Raw genomic sequence first — 12,219 nt, 5'->3', positions numbered from 1 at the left:
CCCAGACCACCAACATGTCAGATTCCTGGAACGCCCGCAGGCCTGAAGAACCCCTTTCGCGATTCGGGCCGCATCCGCGCAAGGGGAGACGGAGTACGGCATTAAGGACACTCAATCTGTCAAACGTCAAGCTATCCTAGGAAGGCATGTTGTGCCAGAGCAGTGTGGTTGCGCGCTGGTGGATGATGCCAATCAATCTGCCTAAGGAGCGCTTTGCAGTGGTGATAATGGAACAGTTGGAGTGGATGGGAGGTCAAAAGGTTCCTAGTACGATCACGTGACTCAATACTTATCGTCCAGCACCACCGACCGAAACCTTCTGCAGCTCTTACCACCGTAAAATTCGGCGCTCCTCGGAGCCAACCGCCCGTAGAACAGACAGCCTTCATGAGATGCCTGCATGGGTTTCTTGGTACCACAACGAGCACACGAGGAGTGGCTGCCGAGCGGGGCTGTCAGTACCTAGTTTCAATAAGGGGGACTGTTCATTGCGCTCCTTATCATCAAACGCTCACTACCTGAAATGTTATTCGTGAAGCGGGCAGAAGTCCCTTTATATAGAGATGCTTTCTTGTGAGCTCTTTATCTCGTCGTTTAGTATCCCAGAGGCTGAAGCCTAAACCTGGTTTCCCTAAGAAACTCAAATTCACCCTTGGACCGAGCAACAGGTTAAAGCTTTTTAAGTCTCCATCTCACCGCTTTCCATACATCGAACAGCTGGATGCCGCAGCGCCCATGTCCATGCCCTGTCTCTCCGTTCAGCCTTTATTAAGGGCTCGCTTAAACACTACTCGTATCTGCATGCCAGCGGATCTCTACCAACTTCCCGCTTTCTCGATTTGATAGGTCTTAAGTGGGTGCCTTGTCGCAGGGCTGTGTCGCTTGGCTTATACGATAAACATTTTGAAACCCTGGATAGGCTGTTGCCAGGACGCCCCTTGGTCTCCCTGGCTACCTGCAGCTTTATGGCGTTGCGGCTGAGGTCTTGGCCCGGCCAGGAGAGCAACACCGCGATCTTTGGAGTGTTATCTTACGGCTTGCCCGCACGCCTATAGGTGTCAACTGCATGTCCATGGTTGATTCAGTGAGCATAAGGCTGGAGGGTGTCCCCTTGGTGCCGGCCTCCGCTCTTCTCCTCCCCGAGCGGTGGTTTTTGTCAATATCTAGGCCGCTCGATTTCATCTCTGTGTTCTTTCGCTTGGGAACATCAAGCAGCTCGTTGCTCCAGTTGTTGTCTCTCTTAATACGTGAGTGCAGGCAGCCCTTGTCGATGATCGATTGTCCTACCTCTGCTTGGTCTTGACCCCCGTTTCGTTCCAGAGCCCCGTTGCTGCCTCACTAGGTTCAAGACGGACTTGCTGCTAGAAGCTCTTCCGTGTTCGGTACAAGCATAGTTGTCGAGCCACACGGCCCGTTTGGTGCGTGGCAATGTTTAGCTCAACTTCCGGATCACCGATCATCTGTATCCTCTCCTTTCTCACCCCACTGATCTACGCCGCTACAACCGTCGGACCAACTGCTCGCGTCTCTATCTGAGATGAACCAACCTATATCGCCGCGCGTTCTTGTGCAGCCTGCTGTATTTGGTACAACGGCGTCTTCCACCCCAGCAACGCAGGATATTATGACCTCGCCAGTAAGCTCCACCCTAGCACTCACTTCGCTGCTCCGTGCCTTTCTTCTGCCCCTGAAGTCTTACCAAGAAACACTTTGACTTACTAGCCGATTCCTTCCATTCGTACCACGGCCACTGACATCCCCACCCAGTCCATCTCCAATGCGGCGCCAGCACCAACAACGCCTGCTACTGCAAAGCCGATTACGCCTCCTCAGTCACAGCCTACCTCCAAAGCTGCGTCAGTTCTCGGTGCGCCAACGTCGACAACCGCGGCGTCGACGCCACGAGCATGGTCGACCTGTACAACGGCTACTGCGCTACTGCCAACGTAGCTGTCGCTGGTGAGACCACCGCCGAGCTCGCGACTTCTACGTCGACGCCGACCGTTGCTGCAACGACAGGCCCGGTAGCGGTGACGACGGGCGCGTCCAGCACCTCTCGAGCAGTGACACCGGCTCAGGTGACGGCCTCAGGCCTTATCACCGCCACGGCCCCTGCGGCGACACCAGAAGGCGACGACGAGGGGCTGAGCAAGTCGGACATCCTAGCCATGGCTGTGGCCCTAGGGATCGGGATACCGAGCCTGGTCATCGGCGTGGCGACGTTGTGCCTGATGAGGAGGAAGAGGAGGCAGCACGAGGCTGGCGCGATGGCGGCTGCGCATGGGGCCAGCGCGGGCGGTCACTTGCTTGGAACGCAGCAGGGCGATCAGATGACGGGGAGTCGGTATGAGATGATGCAGGCAGAGGGCCTGAACGCGCCGAGGGTAGTGCAGGGGAGATATCAGTATTGAGTGTGAAGCCTGGTTGTGAGGTTCTGGGGCGGTCGGAACGCTCGGTGGACCATTGCGTACAGGTCTTTCCTCATCGCTTTAACTTTCCTAGCACGTCCAGCTGACAGTTGAACGTTGAGCAGTTAACTGAATGAATAAATGGCGCTTAAACGAACGTAATATGGTAAGAGTTCTTTAACAATAGACTTCGCGGGCAGGGGACCACGCGTTTAAGTAGAGATAAGTGGAGAGTAAACTGCATTCACCCCAAATGATGACCTCCAATATTGTCCTAGTCATTTATGGTTCTTGCCTGTTGCTGCCCCTCCCGGTGTCTCCCCATGCTTCCGCATCAGAAGAGAGCATGGGCAAGGAGGCTACAAATGGGAGGGCTCGGGACAAGCGGAGGGCAGAAGAGTAAGAGTAGAATTATCTCGAGGATGGATCAGTTTAAGAACGGGTTCTTTCTATTACTAACTGAACGCATACTGGAGGATAGACTTGTGCTCAATATGATACGGATACGAATCATCTCGTCTGATGCAAATGCAGGTACAAAGGCTCCACTTGAGCCTCAAGAGTCAGTCCTGCCGCTACACCATGAGGTTTGATTATCCGAGCAAGTTCGAACAATGTAGTGTTTCTTTATTCAAAAACTACTGTAACCGAGCGTGCAATAGTCGTAAATGTCGCCAAAGCTTAAGCAGCTGTAGAACTGACGTTGTACTCCAAAACCCTTGTCGGTCATCTGATAGACACACGTTAGAGATGGTCAGAAGCCTAGTGTCCCGCTCCACTATTAGCATACTCTTGATCCCGCAGCCTCTTCTTCTTCAGCATGGCGGCGCACGTCAGCACCACCACCAGCTCGTCCACCTCCCTCGAATCCAGGATCAAGGTTCCGCCCGTTGTGAACCCGAAGCTCTGCGCATATCTCGCGACCTCGACCTTTTTCTGGCCAATGATCTTGAGCAGCGTGAAGGCAGAAGAAGTGAGCTTCGACTCCATCTCCCACGTATACGTCACGCTGTCCTTAACAAAGTGCTCCGACCGATGCCAGAAACCCACAGGCTTCATCTCGATGGTATGGGAGCAGTGCGGAGAGTTGCGAGGGAAGGTCAGCGTGGTGGTCCCAGGAGACCAGTGCGGCGCTTTCCATGCTGCCAATTCGGCCCCGCTGGCTGAGGTGACTATCATGCGCGAGGCCACCCAGTTCTGGCGTGTGATGGTGTAAGTGGGCTCTGGAGGGGAGTTTTTGGCGAGCTCTTTGACTGCCTCTTTATAGGCGTCGGTGAAGCCATTGTAAGGGATCTGCCGGCAGGTTAGCATCGTGCGAGAGGAGTTCGATTACTGATCCAAAGTTCGCCATGGTCCACGTATATAAGGCCAAGTCGAAGAAGGCAAAGAGCCCGAGAGGCACACTTACACGCTCCTTGATCTGAGGGGTCAAGTCAAGGACCTGGATGACCTTGGTGAAGCCAGTGTGAGGCACGATATAGAAAGTCTGATTAGGTTGCAGCGGAGCTTTCTCATCAGTCGGCAGAACGGCTGGTCTGGCACCGTCCTTCATCTCAACTGCATTGAGATTCTGATTGTGGTTCCCTTGAAGAGAGACATCACCCATGGCTTGGACGTAGGAGAGAGACGCGGAGGACTATTTGAAATGGAACATTCTGCGCATGAGACCTTATGAACGCTGTTTACCAGTAAGCACAGCTATCCTTGGCCAGACATTCAGACGTCATATGCATACGAGAAATCAGAAAATAGCTGTCAACTCCTCTCGAGCGTTCCAGCACACCAATCACGTCTTACAGCTTCAAGACTGCAAGCACAGCATGCGAGTCTGCCTTGCTCGTATCTCGTATCTCGTATTCGACTGCACAGCCAGCCGATGCCAAGCCAAGCGGAGCGGAGGTGAGCAGCCTTTCATGGAAGGTTGCCCAGGTGGAGCACTTTGCAATCGTTCAAGCTTCAAGGATTGCTGGAGCGAGAGCCTCCGTCAAAGCTGACAGCCATGGCAAGAGATAGTCCATTTGAACGTGGAAAGGAAGGAGCCCTAGGGACGAGGGCGGCCGAATTCTCGGCCTCACGCCGGTTGGAGTGACGTCGGACCTTCTCGGAAATGTTTAGAGGCAGCACGAATACCCATACCCAGCAATTGGGAGACACAACGCGACTGCCGGGTGTATGATGGAAGAACGGCCTTAAACCCTTTATCATGGCCTCGTCACTTGTTCCGTAAACCCTCAGTCAATTCCTATCCTCTGGTCAACTTCCCAAACTCCTTCTACCTCAATCCGCGTCTCTTGATTTATTCTTCCACAATCACCGAAACCAAGAAAGCCGGCAGCAGTCATGTCGAACACGATGCTCAAGCAGACGACTCAGGCCGTCGTCCTAAGCGTAACCTCAAACATACTTGCACAAGCTCTTACGGCATACCGAGAAGACGTACGCCCCCCTTCCCGCAGTAACTGTCAGATCTTCTGAACCTCCCTAGCTACCAACTTGATCACAACAGCTAACACGTCTTCTCCAACAGAAATCCTTCGCCCTTGACCTCCCGCCCATCATCCGCTTCACCCTCTTCACAGCCCTCAACACCCCTCCAAACATCCTCTGGCAACAATACCTCGAGGAGCGATTCCCAAGCCACGCCTCCCCCTCCACCACCACAGCCATCGAGCCGCTCTCCGCCGACGAAAAAGACGCACCCAATGGCATGCTTCAGAACGGTGACACGAAGCCCACCACCACCTCTCCCGCCCACTCCAAAACCTCCAGCATCAACATCCCCAACATCCTCACAAAATTCGCGCTCGACCAGACCCTCGGGGCGCTGGTCAACACGGTCCTCTTTGTGGTCGGGATCCGCAGCCTGAGCGGCGCGAGCACGGTCGAGATCCTCACGGCCGTCAAGACGGAGACGTATCCGCTCATGTCGGCGGGCTGGAAGCTGTGGCCGCTGGTGTCGCTGCTCAGCTTCTCGGTCGTGCCGGTCGATAAGAGGGTCCTGTTTGGGAGCCTCGTGGGGCTGTTTTGGGGGATTTATGTTAGTATTTTGATGACGTGATAACCGGTAGGCCCGGAGGGAACAGGTGTGGAGAGCGTGGTGGGCTAGATTGGCGTTCAACATCGAGGGGCTCATTGAGGTTATGTTCATGGTTGCCTGATGGCTTATGCGGTACTTGGGCTGGCGTTGAGCTAATGTGGCAGATGGAACGCCGCTTTGCATTGCTGGCGTTGCTGTCGTTGCTAACGAGTAACGCCTTGGACGACCGATTGAAATATTTTCCAGCGTCGGAAGTTAATAGCGGTCAAGCAAATTGTCTAGTGGCTCGCTGCATCAGCGCAGCCTGCTTAGACGAGCTGCGGGTATGCCTCTCTTAGGCGGCCACTGTATCTAGAATCGAGTGTTCATACACTGCCTGAAGATTCTCCCTAGCCACTGGCAGGCCAGCGGCAACGCACATCCCATTATGTTGCACTGGATGGGTCCTGCACCTACAAGCGGTGTACAGAGTCCAGTCCACCTGCTTTAAGATGGTCCCGGTTGGGCTGTGGTTGACGTTGAACATGTAAGGGATCATGCAAGCTGCGCTTCTTGCAGACCGGATCTTGTCATCTTCACGATAGCTGAAGTCTAGAGCTGACCTTTTGGAGATGCCAGCCAGCCGTGAGGGCTCCGCCTCCATGAAAAAGCCAATTAGGGGCGCGGACCGCATTTTGCAGTGCTTTAATAGTGTACCAGGTGTACCCGTCAGCTTCGCGCTCAGCTGGAGTGGTGCAGTCTCGATGTAGGGATCAGTCGACTCAGCAGCGCCATCTCTCCTCGCATGGCTTTATGGGTTATGGCCTAATGGTTTTTTGAGGTGATCCGAGATTCCGCTTTATATAAATACGTCTCATGCTCATTACCGAGTAGCAAACTCTTACACCGGTTCAGTTTAGAGAGGGAACATCACAGCCCTTTCGCTTTTGCCAAAGTTCCTACTTAATCCTACTCGTTAAAGATTCCAGGTTGTTCACTTCTATCATGCCTGCAAAGACAACTCGAGCACTGAATCACGGGCCATACCCCCAACATCCCCGAGCACATCGCATTGGGGCTGGCTTCCGCGAGATGCAACAGTCATCCGCGACGGTGTCAACGATCTCGTCCGCCGTGCTAGTGGGAATAAGCTTCCAGTAGCCCCACCCATCAAGGCACTGCAAGAGCATATCTACGGCACTCCTATTGTCTACATGCTCTTCAACAAGACGCTGACCGAGGTCCCGGACAAGCTACCGTATAACAAGGATTCATCTCTCCAGCCCGAGGCTCGGGATATCCTCACGCTCCTACAGGTGCTCAACGTGCAGATCCAGTCGCCGATCGGTTACAACGACCCACCCCAGATTGGAAGTCCGATCAACGCCATTCTCGATTGGCCCGTGGGCACAAGGGCCGGGTTCGCTGCCTTCCTCCGAGACGACGTCAACAAGCTTTTCCAGGACTCTCTACGGTACTGGGGTGCGTACCTGAAGTCGTTCCGCTTCCATTGAAACCGTTACTACTGCCGACGGCGGCTGGATATCAGCCGCGGCGCACAACGACCCGCACAGCCCCGGCTTGGAGAACTTTACCGAAAAATGCATCTGCGACCCAAACAACCTTCATTACGGCTACAAATCCTGGGACGACTTCTTCACACGCCACTTTCGACCTGGGATTCGTCCTCTCGCGGTCCCTACGGACGACAGTGTGATTGTCAGCGCGGCGGAGGCAACACCATTCGCAATTCAGAGGAACTTCCAGCTGTACGACACCTTCTGGACCAAGGGGCAAAGGTACAGTCTTCGCCCACCTGCTCGACGATGCGAGGCTAGCATCCAAGTTCGTCGGCGGTGCCGTCTACCAGGCGTTCCTCAGCCCGGACAGCTACCACAACTGGCACGCGCCCTGTTGCCGGCAGCTATCTCGGACGCCCCAAGATAATCGGGGGGACATACTGCCCCGAGCCGCTCGTGACAGGATTTGACCCCCGACTCTCCAGATCCCGCCGACCCCGATCCCGGCGCTGATGCGGATACATCTCGGCCGTTGCTGCCCGCGGGGTGGCGGTGATTGAGGCCGACAGCCCTGTCACTGGCCTCATGGCCGTGGTGATGATCGGCATGGCTGAAGTGTCCGTGGTGGATTTTGACACTCTTCCGAGATTTGAGAAGGGACAGGAGACTGGCCGGTTCCACTTTGGCGGCTCGATGCATTGCTTGATCTTCGGGCCTAATGTCGACGTACGGTTTGAGCCTAATGCTCAGCCTAGGAACGAGGATCCTGTCCCAGTGCTAGGCAAGCTCGCGACTGCTGTTGTCTGAGGAGTGGGTGTGGTTGTTATGGACTTCGAGGCTTGACGATGTGTAAGGGCGATAAAAACTTGGATCATGACTTTGAAGAGAAATGTGGAAGTTTTCTTGGAAGCTAGCATAGTGATCCAAAATGTCCTCGTTAAACCTGTCAATTTCCTGGGTTGAAGGCGTGAGTCTGCGGGAGTTGCAAATGGTTTGAGATCGATGACAATGCATCTACGGTGCGATATTCGGTCTGTAATAGAGCTTCCAGACCATGGGGCCCGGGATGGATGGTTGATCAGCAGTGTAGAATGGCGACATTGCCTACCTTATTCAAATGACAAGATATCCCAATGAACGCGGCTAACCTTCATGGGCTGGGTTCTGGCATGGGACGCTGTACGATATAAATTACTCTCTACAGGCTCTAGGGGACGCTGAAAACAAGTGACACGCTCTTCACACGGAGACTTTGAGGAACATAGATCATCGCCCGTCCGCTCTGCCGGTAGGGATGCTTGCATTGCTGCCTGCTTCCCGAGCATCCGGTGCTGTTCCGCGACAAACGGCTGTGCTCAATCGCGGAACTTCCGGTTCTGGTTCTCACCGAACAGCGTCGCCCTTATTGACGGCAGTGCATCCGTCTCCAGCAGCTTTAGTCGCTCCTCAAGCGTGTTGTTGATGTCGATCCTGCCGTTGCCTCCGACAATCGAGACGCCACCAGCCCTGCAGCACAGCATCAGCATGAACATCTTGTTTCACGTCCCACCAAACCTTCACCCAGACCAGAGAGAGAGGGGACCCACGATTCATCCGGCTGCGGGTTCTTCTCGTCGATCGTAATCTGCACATCCTTCCCCGTCTTCTCCTTGCACTCGCTCTTCGCATCCTCTATCGCCTTCCCCAAGATCTCCTTATCCTTCTCCCGTCCCCTAACCGCCACCTTGCCCTCACTTAACGCATACAGCCCCTCCAGTATCAACCCCTTCAAGATCCGCTGATATTGCTCCCCCTCCGTAAACTCTCCCAGCCTTCCCCGCGTCTTCTCAAACAGCTCATTCAGCAGCTCCTGCCGCGCGCTCAGCACCCTTAGCCGGGTCTTGTTGGCGACGGTGCTCCGGGTGATCTGCTGCGACATGGAGGCCTGCTTGAAGCGCTTCTCGTAGGAGGAGTCGATGGAGGAGGTTTCTTGGCGCACGAGCTTGGACTTCTCGATGGCGAACTCCTCGTCGGCTTTTAGTTGGATCTCGCGTGCTTTCTCGAGCGCTTCTTGCCGGATGAAGGCGGTCATCTTCTTGAGCTCCGAAGCCACCTGAGGTGCGGGAGTGCATGGTTAGCTGGGTCTTCTGGGGCTGCTTGTGTTGAAGGTTAAGGGAGAGGATGGGGAGGAAGGGGGGGTTGCTGCTCGAGGGAGGGCATATGTAGCAATCGCGGCTCTGGTGGGCTTGGTGGAATGCCTCGATAGTGGAGACGATGGGAGACTGACCTGGTCGTCCGACATGGGTGCTGCCATGTTTGCGGTGGGTAGGAAAGATCGATCGCTCCGTGCTGCAGCTGGGTGGTGGTGATAGTGTGCTTGCTGGTGAGCTATGGTCTGGGAGCTGGGCCGGCGTTGACGTTGCTTGCGCGATGGAGCTGCGGCGGCCTGAGGCTGACGGAGCTTGGCGGCGGGCGGTGATGATGCGGGAAAAGCAATCGAGCATCCGTGGACTTGACAGCAGTAGTCGAGCAAGCTGGAGTCGATGCACTTCGATGCCCATACAGCTCTGTCCTCTATACTAGACCGGCTCTGTAGAACACAACGAGAGCTTTCTTTGAAGTCCACGCGACTCCATCACGGTGACCATCTTCGGCTTCAGCTTCCAGGTTCCACCTGCATGCATCACGAGTCCCTGTAGCGCCGACAGCTGTAGACCTACTCCGACGCCAGCACCTTTCGGACTTGCGAAACACCTACACGCAACAACACCATCTTAAACGACACTGTTAGACACGATGCAGGTCCCTGTCAGATAGCGCCGGCCCTGGACCCAATCGTGCACCCTTTGTCGCCCTCGGCGCATCCATCATGGGCGAACTGTCCGCCGGAGCAAGCGTAGCGGTATGGACCCAGCTGAGCTTCCTATCACTGATTGGCATGGGAAACGCAAGAAGATACAAGACCCTGACGGATCACGTATACACAGGTCGGCGTCGTTGTGGGTGTACTATCCACCAGCATTCAGAGCGTCGGCTTGACCCTCCAGCGGAAATCCCACCTTCTGGAAGATGAGAAAGAGGAACACCACACTCGGCGCCCGCCGTATCGACGGCGGAGGTGGCAGGTTAGAGGCCCGTTGGAATGAAGAGTATCAGCACAAGGGGTTAACGGCTACATAGCTGGGCATGCTCATGTTCATCGTTGCGAACCTTGTCGGCAGCACTATTCAGATCACCACCCTTCCCTTGCCGGTCCTGTCGACATTACAAGCGGTACGCACGCTCAGGCAGCTTCCATGGGCATCCGTATGCTGACCATCCGCAGTCCGGTCTCGTCTTCAACTCCATCTGCGCAACCCTCATCCTCAGCGAGCCCTTCACCCGCTACTCCCTCGCCGGTACCCTCCTCGTCACAACCGGCGCAATCCTCATAGGAACCTTCGGCGCGCTCACCGAGCCCTCCCACAATCTCGACCAGCTCCTCTCACTCCTCAGCCGGCAGCAGTTCCTCCTCTGGCTCGGCAGCACCTTTTTCCTCGTCGCCGTCATAATCCTCGGCACCTGGGTCCTGAGACGCCTCTACCGCGGCCACATAACCCCGCGTGTCAAGCTGGTACTAGGCATGTGCTTCGGCTTCATCAGCGGCGTGCTCTCCGCCCACAGCCTTCTCGTCGCCAAGTCCGCCGTTGAGCTGCTGGTCCGCACGATCGTAGATCGCCATAACCAGTTCAATCGCTGGCAGTCGTGGATGATACTGCTCGGACTCGTTGCCCTGGCCCTCTCCCAGCTGTACTACCTCCACCGCGGCCTCAAGCTCTGCTCGACCAGCGTGCTGTATCCCTTTGTCTTCTGCATCTACAACATCATCGCCATTCTGGATGGGCTCATCTACTTCCGGCAGACGTCGCGCCTGCCGGTCTTACATGCAGGTCTTATTGCCGTTGGGACAGTCATCTTGCTCAGCGGCGTCATGGCACTTAGCTGGCGCTTAGAACACGAGCACGGCCACGACCACGACACAGGCAGTCCCGTCTCGCGGCGCAGCAGGCGGAAAACGATCGACCACGCTGCTATCGCGCCGCAGTCTGTGCTGACGCCCGGCATGGGCCTCGTCGAGTCTGCCAGTTCCGACACCGAGGACGCGGGGGATGAGCCGCTCTTATCAGCAAGTCCTCGCGACAGTCTCGACGACGAAGAAGCCGGCGGCAGGGCACGCAAACGAAAACGCACCATCGACGGCGACGGCGCAGACAACGACGAGGACGGCCCGAGCGAGCAGACACCGCTCCTCAACCGCAGCGCCACCACCGCGTCTGCCTCTTCGAGAAGCAGCCATCGGCTCCCACCACGGCATCCCACAGCCCTCGACGCCGCGATCGCGGAAGAGCGAAGCGAGATCTGGGACGAGCTGAACGACCTCTCCGACACCAGGCGCGTCTCCCTCGCTCTCCCGGCCCGCCCAGCCTCGTCCTCCTCGCTGGCCGCAGGACGACGGCGCAGCAGCGCGCAGGCGCGGGCACGGGGAAGGGCAAACACGCTCAACATCCCCAGCGCCCGAAACGCGCCCGGCGTGAGTTGGTGGGAGCGTCCGCGACGGACGCAGGCGCGGCCACGACCGCGCTCGTCGAGCTCGGCGAGGGGGAGTAGGGATGATGGCGGGCCCCTCGACGAAGAGGACGACGAGTTTGCGGGACTGTTGAGTCCGAGCCCGACGGAGAGGCCGGGGCGGTGGGGACGGAGGAGGAGCATGGGACAGGAGCCGCTTGGGGGGTGGTTTAAGATGGGGTGGTGGAAACGGAGAAGGAGAGAGGGGGACGCAGATGGGGAAGGGGATGGGAGGGATGAGGGCGGGGCGGCTGGGGAGGGGAACGGGGAGGGCCGTGTTTGAGTGTTTGGCGTCTGAATTTGGAAGAAGACGGATAGCTGGCAATAGCTGGCTATGGGAGTCAAGAATCCTAAGAGTTAAATCCTAAGAGTTAGATCGTGCATGGGAATTAACCTAGAGGACTCTGCTGTTATGTGATGAGAAAGTCCCCCCCCCCAATCGTTTCATTGTTCGCGACATGCACCACTGCTTGTCCTCCAGTAGCCACGAGCACTCCATCAAGTGTCTGGTCGTTTATGGTCCCGGTGTTGCTCCCGGACGACCGGGGCGCAGCTTCCCCTGCAGCATCAGCGTCATCTTCGCACGGTGCACACCACCGGCCGGGTAAGGGTCCACCCCATCTCTACTCAGTTAAATTGGTGGACGATGCCCATCCAAGCACTTCTCCAGTCTGTTCACAGCCAAAGGCTT

General features: G+C 56.3%; 7 protein-coding genes across 7 annotated transcripts; 5 read left to right on the top strand and 2 right to left on the bottom strand.

The window, feature by feature from the left end:
* Positions 1–1,907: 1,907 nt before the first annotated feature.
* W97_08045 (uncharacterized protein) lies at positions 1,908–2,411 on the top strand (the record flags this gene model as incomplete). The annotated part of the gene is made up of 1 exon (XM_007785914.1): positions 1,908–2,411. The coding sequence occupies one exon, from the start codon at positions 1,908–1,910 to the stop codon at positions 2,409–2,411; it is 504 nt and encodes a 167-aa protein (XP_007784104.1).
* A 759-nt stretch (positions 2,412–3,170) lies between these two features.
* Positions 3,171–4,014, bottom strand: W97_08044 (uncharacterized protein; the record flags this gene model as incomplete). Its single annotated transcript, XM_007785913.1, has 2 exons — positions 3,171–3,701; positions 3,817–4,014. 2 exons carry the CDS (start codon positions 4,012–4,014, stop codon positions 3,171–3,173), a joined length of 729 nt encoding a protein of 242 aa, XP_007784103.1.
* Positions 4,015–4,748: 734 nt separating this feature from the next.
* Positions 4,749–5,466, top strand: W97_08043 (uncharacterized protein; the record flags this gene model as incomplete). Its single annotated transcript, XM_007785912.1, has 2 exons — positions 4,749–4,844; positions 4,936–5,466. 2 exons carry the CDS (start codon positions 4,749–4,751, stop codon positions 5,464–5,466), a joined length of 627 nt encoding a protein of 208 aa, XP_007784102.1.
* A 1,172-nt stretch (positions 5,467–6,638) lies between these two features.
* On the top strand, positions 6,639–7,371 carry W97_08042 (uncharacterized protein; the record flags this gene model as incomplete). Its single annotated transcript, XM_007785911.1, has 2 exons — positions 6,639–6,906; positions 6,974–7,371. 2 exons carry the CDS (start codon positions 6,639–6,641, stop codon positions 7,369–7,371), a joined length of 666 nt encoding a protein of 221 aa, XP_007784101.1.
* A 158-nt stretch (positions 7,372–7,529) lies between these two features.
* On the top strand, positions 7,530–7,751 carry W97_08041 (phosphatidylserine decarboxylase; the record flags this gene model as incomplete). The annotated part of the gene is made up of 1 exon (XM_007785910.1): positions 7,530–7,751. The coding sequence occupies one exon, from the start codon at positions 7,530–7,532 to the stop codon at positions 7,749–7,751; it is 222 nt and encodes a 73-aa protein (XP_007784100.1).
* Positions 7,752–8,299: 548 nt separating this feature from the next.
* Positions 8,300–9,237, bottom strand: W97_08040 (V-type proton ATPase subunit E; the record flags this gene model as incomplete). Its single annotated transcript, XM_007785909.1, has 3 exons — positions 8,300–8,450; positions 8,531–9,036; positions 9,211–9,237. The coding sequence occupies 3 exons, from the start codon at positions 9,235–9,237 to the stop codon at positions 8,300–8,302; spliced, it is 684 nt and encodes a 227-aa protein (XP_007784099.1).
* A 555-nt stretch (positions 9,238–9,792) lies between these two features.
* Positions 9,793–11,811, top strand: W97_08039 (uncharacterized protein; the record flags this gene model as incomplete). Its single annotated transcript, XM_007785908.1, has 4 exons — positions 9,793–9,825; positions 9,911–10,048; positions 10,104–10,196; positions 10,249–11,811. The coding sequence occupies 4 exons, from the start codon at positions 9,793–9,795 to the stop codon at positions 11,809–11,811; spliced, it is 1,827 nt and encodes a 608-aa protein (XP_007784098.1).
* Positions 11,812–12,219: the final 408 nt, after the last annotated feature.

Source organism: Coniosporium apollinis (assembly GCF_000281105.1).
Source record: "Coniosporium apollinis CBS 100218 chromosome Unknown supercont1.48, whole genome shotgun sequence".
Lineage (NCBI taxonomy): Eukaryota > Fungi > Ascomycota > Dothideomycetes > Coniosporium > Coniosporium apollinis.
The sequence above is the reverse complement of the archived record's forward strand: the minus strand, read 5'-3'. Positions and strand labels throughout refer to the sequence as shown.